We start from the raw sequence: 6,651 nt of genomic DNA, 5'->3' as shown, positions 1-6,651 counted from the left end.
CTCTGGGACAATGCAAGTGAGGTAAATGAAAAACAGTACAAAATAAGGTAAGGTAAAATAAGGTATATAAGGTGTTGTCAAGGAAAGAATGTTATATTTTTTAAGAGTTAATTTAATTCTAAATTAATTGGTACAGCTGGCATCTAAAGCTGACAGTGCACACAGTTCGTCATCTCAAATTAGTCAAGTTTTTTTTTTTTTTTTTTTTTACTATTTTTGAAGTTTGGAAAGCTGGAAGACGTGTTTTTGGAAGTTACTTGGAATTCATGTGAAGAAAAAATGAGGAAACATTGATTAAATAAAGAATTTCAAAAATTCATTTTTAAAGCTGTTTAAATGTTGGCTCAATGTATGAGAATCCTTCCCATAATTCTTTTTGAAAGAAAATAAATGGCATACTTCAGTACAGCTGGGTAGTTTATACAGTATTGTATGCCAAAAGATAATAGCAGGAAAAGTGCTCAGCAACATCAAGGGTAATGGGCCTATTACATGATTAGAATTAGATGGGGAAGGTTACTTTAAAAAGGTGCTGTGGAAAATTAGCTTCTCGGAAAAATGTAATTAATATACTGTGGCAATCTTTCAGACAATGGGAACATTTGCAAACCACTGCCAAACAGAACCAAAGCTGCCTCGTGTTCATTTTGCTCCTCACTGGATTTCAATGGCCTGGCTCTGTCCTGGTTGCCTTGCAAAAAGGCATCCGAGCTTGCCAAAAGATGAGGGGCAGATTGATATTGCATTGTGATGGGGGTTTTTGGAAACAAGCCTTTCACCAATTCTCAGAAATGTGTTCGGCGAAGCCTTTTCAGTTTGGTCTTATTAAGGCCTTTGCAGATCGCTGAAGACAACATGAAACGAGTCAAGACAGCAAGATTTTATGACTGTTGGAGACTATGAACTCTGAACACCCTCGCACAGAAAGGAAGAAATTCCAGGAAAGGTAGAGTAATATCTTCCTTACCAGTAATGCCACACCTGCCATCGGGCCCAAAAAATCTAATCCCTAATCCTCAACCACTAAAATTGAGATTTGTACAATGTACAATAAATGAAGATAAAGAGCAATCAAGGTACTGCCTTTTTATGAATGGAAAAATGATCAGTACTTTTACATAATTGCCATTTAGCATATGTTTTTTACAATGTTATATATTGACACAGGTGGCTATTTACTGAGGCAATTGTGGGTTAGGTACCTTACCCAAGGGTGCAACAGCAGTACCCCAGCATGGAATTAAACCAGCAACCTTTCAATCACAAGTCCTGCTCCTTTAACCACTGTGCTACACCACCACATTACTTAATGGTAATGACATATTCCTTAATAACCTCCATCTTGGAATTGACAATATGAGTTAATACAAATATGTATTATTTTCAGCAAGCCAATAGCTCTTGAATGAACACAGACAAGTAAAGTTGTAGGTGTGAAGCTACTAGCACATAAGTGGTTGCTAGCTGTATGTGTGCGGCTCCCTCAAGGCTGGTTTCTCTTTAGTTTTTAGTCATTTTGGGTTTTGTAGACCATTTGTATGATGTAGTACACAATTATCATTGTCAAAGATTAACTAGATAACCTTCAATAATTGAAAAGGATTAACCAAACACTATTCTTACCATTATTTGCATTCCAAATATCACACAAAGGGTACAAAACTAGAATAGCACGCAGCATGTGAAATAACATTTTATGTTGTTACCTGCCTGCTGTGTTGCATAACTTCAGCACAGTTTCACTGTGCTAATAAATTAAAGGTTTTTGTCTGTCTGACCTTATAATATTAACAGAGCACAAAGATCAGTTGTGGATATAAGGATGACAGTATAAATAAAGTATGATGCTTACTGTACCTCTGAAAGCTGTTGGTAAATACTGCTGGTGTATTCTTTCAAGATAATGAAGAATTTTTCACCTACTCTATTTTCTTTTGTATTAACTTCTGCATTTTTTTTTTCCAAAATTGAAGACCAAGGTCTGGCTGTGGAAAAGTTACTCTGGATTAGGAGTCATGAGCATAGTGGAGGTTTGAACTGGGGACTGGCAGATGTGATAAGATGATTACATGACATTGTTTGCATCAAAGCAACAAGCAGCAAAAAAGAAATCTGCTGCAACTCAAGATGTGCATCTTTTCGAACTCAGTGTATTCACCGCACAGGGATTAAACAGCAAAGTTTGTGGTGCGCTCTGGCATTAGCAATTTGTTCATGACAAAACAAAAAACACTGAGTTCCTGTCGGCCACTGTTAGGTTAATGTAAGGCATAGACAAATGGTCATCATTGCATATGCAACCTTTTGAAGCCATCGGGAAGCTTTTTCAATAAAAAATGGGCGAAGGACATGCACAATTAGCGGCTGGGTACAACCACCAGTTACTAAGTCTGCTGACCGTACGTGCGTCACTAGACTTGTCCTTATTTGTGAATCGGTTACATCAGAGTAATGTTCTCCTACGCCTAAAATATGCGACCACCGTGGGCTTTAATTACGGCCCCACTTTTGACTTGTGATAATACAGAATATTTGATCTTAAATGCATCACTCCTAAAAGAGGACATGCATTTCTTTCTTTTCTTTCTGCCCAAACCGCTTTATGCAAATTGCAGGGTACTTAGCATGAATATGAGTAAATAGTGCTCATGTTCATCATTAATGACTCAAATTGGAAATACAGACAGGGAGGAACAGAGGAACAAAGGTGTGCCCTCACACAATTCAGTCTGCCCTTTTCCAGAAGGTTGGCGTGTCTCCACTCTCCTTTCACCCAGCCACTTGTTACTGTGGCGTGGCCAGATTAGACCAGTTGACCTCATTTTAGACAATAAAAAAAACCCTGTAGCTCTCTTAGCGCAGGGTCACAGATGTCTTACTTGAACAAAATGAGGGATTTTGAAGGTTCTGCAGTCAGCACTAGTTGTTCCGGCAGTGGGAATGAAGCCACAGCCAAAAAGGTGAGCTCCTAACAGTACTGCTACCCTCAAATGGCACCAAGGAGGCTGTGAATTTGCAAAACTTTGGTAAACTACATAAAACAAACAATTAGGTGTGTTAATAAGGACATCAATATTAAGTGTGAACATTAAGCGTAGCAAAACGTGTTTTTCCCCTGTCGCTTCCATTTTTCCTGTTTGTATGGAATTACATTGGGTTCAACCGATTCAGTGCACTGGACATGGTCATCAGGACGTCTTACTTGCTGGACAGGCAATAGGTAGGTTTTTGATAAAAATAGGGTAGAGTTATATAATCCTGACTATCAATCAAAGAGACAGGAGACACCTATTTCAAAGTCTTTGGTCTGACTGTTGACCTATTACCTTCCCCACTGACATGATATGTAAGAACAGCTCCATTAGGACTGAAGGCCATTGGTTTTTCTTTTCTTTTCTTTTCTTGTGTTTTTTGTGTGTTTTGTAATTCTGTCGTGGGTAAGTAACACCCTAAGGCTGTAATGATAAATATCCATGATGGAGTACACCAAAGCAAAATAGGGAAACCCTTTCTAGGCTGGGGGTCTACTAGCCTCTACTACATATATTACCAGTCAAAGTTTGGACACAACTGATTAAGGTAATGTGAAACATGCATTCAAAGACATTTTGATCTAAAGACTAATGCTTAAATGACGTGAAGTTGATGCTATTTACCAAATAAATAAATAAATAAATATTTTAAATATTTTGCTACTTTGAAGAATCTAAAATATACGATAGTTTTGATTTGTTTAACACTTTTTGGTCACTGTATAATCCCATTTGCATTGTTTCATAGTTTTGATGTCTTTACTATTATTCTAAAATGTGGAAAATAGTAAAAGTAAATAAAAACCCTTGAGTATGTGTGTCCAGACTTTTGACGGCCCTCTGTGTCTGCCAGTTTTACAGATTACCTTGGCGGTAAATTGAACCAACAATTTTCGGGGAGGTGGTTACACCTTCCACAACTGGCAGGTGCAATTTCTGCCTGAAACCACAAGATGTCACGATTTCCCCCTTTGGCTGTGCTTTTGCAGTGAGAAATTGCCTCAAACATTTTGAGCGGACAGGCAGAGGGCGTGTGTCCTGTATTGCTTAAGGGGGATGAAGAGCAGGCTCGGGGCCAGAAGAAAACACAGAGGGCTGCAACTGCAATCCACAAAAAGTCAAAAATACTATATAGACATTGGGATATAAGGGGACAACTGGGCATGCACTGAGGTCTGTCTGGGGGAACAGTGCACCCCTAAGCACCCCCATAGCGCTGAGCCTGATGAAGAGCACAGGAAAGAGAACCAACATGGAGGCTTACAAAAATCTAAGTGAGAAATGGTCAAAGCCAACACAAGGACTTGGGTAAGAGGGGGGAAAAATCCACAAGTAATCCATGAGAAGTTGAATTAAATTGGATATTGCCCTTCGGACCACATAAAGGGGCAGGTGTATGCTTGTTTTTGCCAATGGAAGCTAACAAATCCTATTTCACAACCCAAAAGTCTACAACCACACACCCGCCACTCCCTCACAAGAATACTCTGAAGCTCATTAGGCCTTAACAAAAGATCCAAAATTTGCATTAACAGAATCACGACCAGGGAGGCTTTAACGAATGACGCAGTTAATTCAAGGCCCTTCCAAGGTCACAGAGGGGAAAAGCTGGTCATTCTCTCATGACGTTGTCTCTCCATTTGTTTCCACTGAGGATTTTTGTATAAAAGGGCCACTTTATGAGGGGTACAGAGCATCAACGCAAGGCACAATTTTCAAGACTCACGCCAAAGAGGTCAGAGCCGTTGCAGCACACAGAATGATCCAGCTAAAGGTAAGCCTGACTTTACAAGCAAATGTATGAGGTTACATAGGACTACTTTCTTGTTTGATCTCAAGTTCTTCTGGTTAAAATATATTGCCAGAAAAATGGCAAACTGCTTGGTTTTATGATTGCCATAATCTTTGCTTCTACATAAGACATGAGCATTTCTAGTCTATTTGATTAAATTTATTCGTAAATGTATTTTCCCAAATAAAACAAATTGAAAACAAGGGATTTTATTCACTGCAGTCTGAGCCATTCATATTTTTTAATAAACCGGATGATATCATTGTTATTTACATTAGTTCATTCCTGGACTGGGTGCACTTGTACACATGGAGCACCTGTTATTGGACCTGCATAACTTTGTCCAAGTGCTTTTCTAAGTTTTTAAAACAAAAGAAAAAATCTGGTAGCATTGCAACTAAATGTGTTAATTTGTCATTTATCTTACTGAGGATGAGTGTATGCTGAAACACTCTGGAGCTAGGCTTACTGATTACCTGTGTATATATACGTGTGTGTGTGTGTGTGTATTTATATATATAAATATAAATATATATATATATATATAAAAATATATATATATAAAAAATAAAAAATATATATAAAAACCTCTTTGTTCTTCGATCTTCATGTAGCCCGGTGCCACACTTTATAAATGGAAGTCTCACTACAATATTATGGTTTTGTTCTGGTCGACTTACCTTCCCATTGTCCTCCTTTTTTAAAATTTATCATCAACCAAAAGATCTTTTACCTTCAGTATGTGCAGAGCTGCTGCCTGGTTTTGCTGATCCTCGGTGCCACCCATTATGGACCAGTAAGCGGGCGATGCGTGGAGGAGAAATTTTGCACAAGGACCCTGGAGGAGTACCAGTATCAGCTCAGCAACATTGCCAACAAACTCAACGAGAGGAGCATAGCACCCTGGACCTACGTGTAAGTGGCATACACCTCCGCCCCCTCTTCAGACACACGCTGCTCCCAAAACCTTTGCACATTGCACCTTTATCACAGCGACATTGTGAGGATGTTGTGTGTGAGATGTGCCTGAATGGAGCATTAGAACTCACCCTCGCATTGCATTTGGCTCAAAGTACAAAGCAGGCTCAAACTGCGACGAACACCGGAAGGCCTTATTCTGAAACATGTCTTTATGCATGTTTTCCACTTTTCCAGGGAGAAGACCGATTTAAACAGGGTGCCTCAAGTTATCCATGAAGCCAAGTGTCTTACCAGCCACTCCTGCTGGCACGTGGCGAGCTCCATCAGCTTGGAGACTATCCCTCTCTCCATCCGGGTTCCTGTTCTCAGGAAAAGCCGCGGCTGCCCCACCTACTCAGTGGAATACGAGAGCGTCGTGGTAGCATGCATATGCGCAACTCCCAGGCTGGCTTGATCCTAGCTGTTGGCAACTCAACACTCACTTGACAAAACTGCACTCATCATATGCCCATCTGAAGAAAATATATTGTATTTGCACTCTACAGATGTTTATGCAGCTTGTACATATCATTATGTATTTTCATGTGGAAAACAGCAAAGGAAGATAGATGTTGACAGCACAATATATTGTTTCATAATGAAAAACCGTTCCAATTGTGTTGGCTGTGTTGTTTGTGGCCCACCTTTTCCCAGCAGCCAGTCGAATTCAAGAGAAGCACTAGACTGTGTCCCTTCAGTGTGCTCCTTCAGCAGTTTCCCTCATTTTGGAAGTCCGCACTAAAGTTTCTGCCCACTTGCAGAGAAACAGCATCAGTCCTCCAGTCATCCCTGTTTGTCCCTTACATCAGGTTTCTAATACAGACGTTTACATTGGCACACTTTACCAAACAAGGGCCTGATCCTGAT

At 39.7% G+C, this 6,651-nt stretch overlaps 1 protein-coding gene across 1 annotated transcript; it reads left to right on the top strand.

The window, feature by feature from the left end:
- The first annotated feature begins 2,888 nt into the window (after positions 1–2,888).
- LOC118778420 (interleukin-17A-like) lies at positions 2,889–6,199 on the top strand. The gene is made up of 3 exons (XM_036529948.1): positions 2,889–2,960; positions 5,564–5,739; positions 5,980–6,199. Exons 1-3 carry the CDS (start codon positions 2,889–2,891, stop codon positions 6,197–6,199), a joined length of 468 nt encoding a protein of 155 aa, XP_036385841.1.
- Positions 6,200–6,651: the final 452 nt, after the last annotated feature.

The sequence above is a fragment of the Megalops cyprinoides genome, chromosome 5, assembly GCF_013368585.1.
Source record: "Megalops cyprinoides isolate fMegCyp1 chromosome 5, fMegCyp1.pri, whole genome shotgun sequence".
In the NCBI taxonomy this organism is placed as follows: domain Eukaryota; kingdom Metazoa; phylum Chordata; class Actinopteri; order Elopiformes; family Megalopidae; genus Megalops; species Megalops cyprinoides.
The sequence above is the reverse complement of the archived record's forward strand: the minus strand, read 5'-3'. Positions and strand labels throughout refer to the sequence as shown.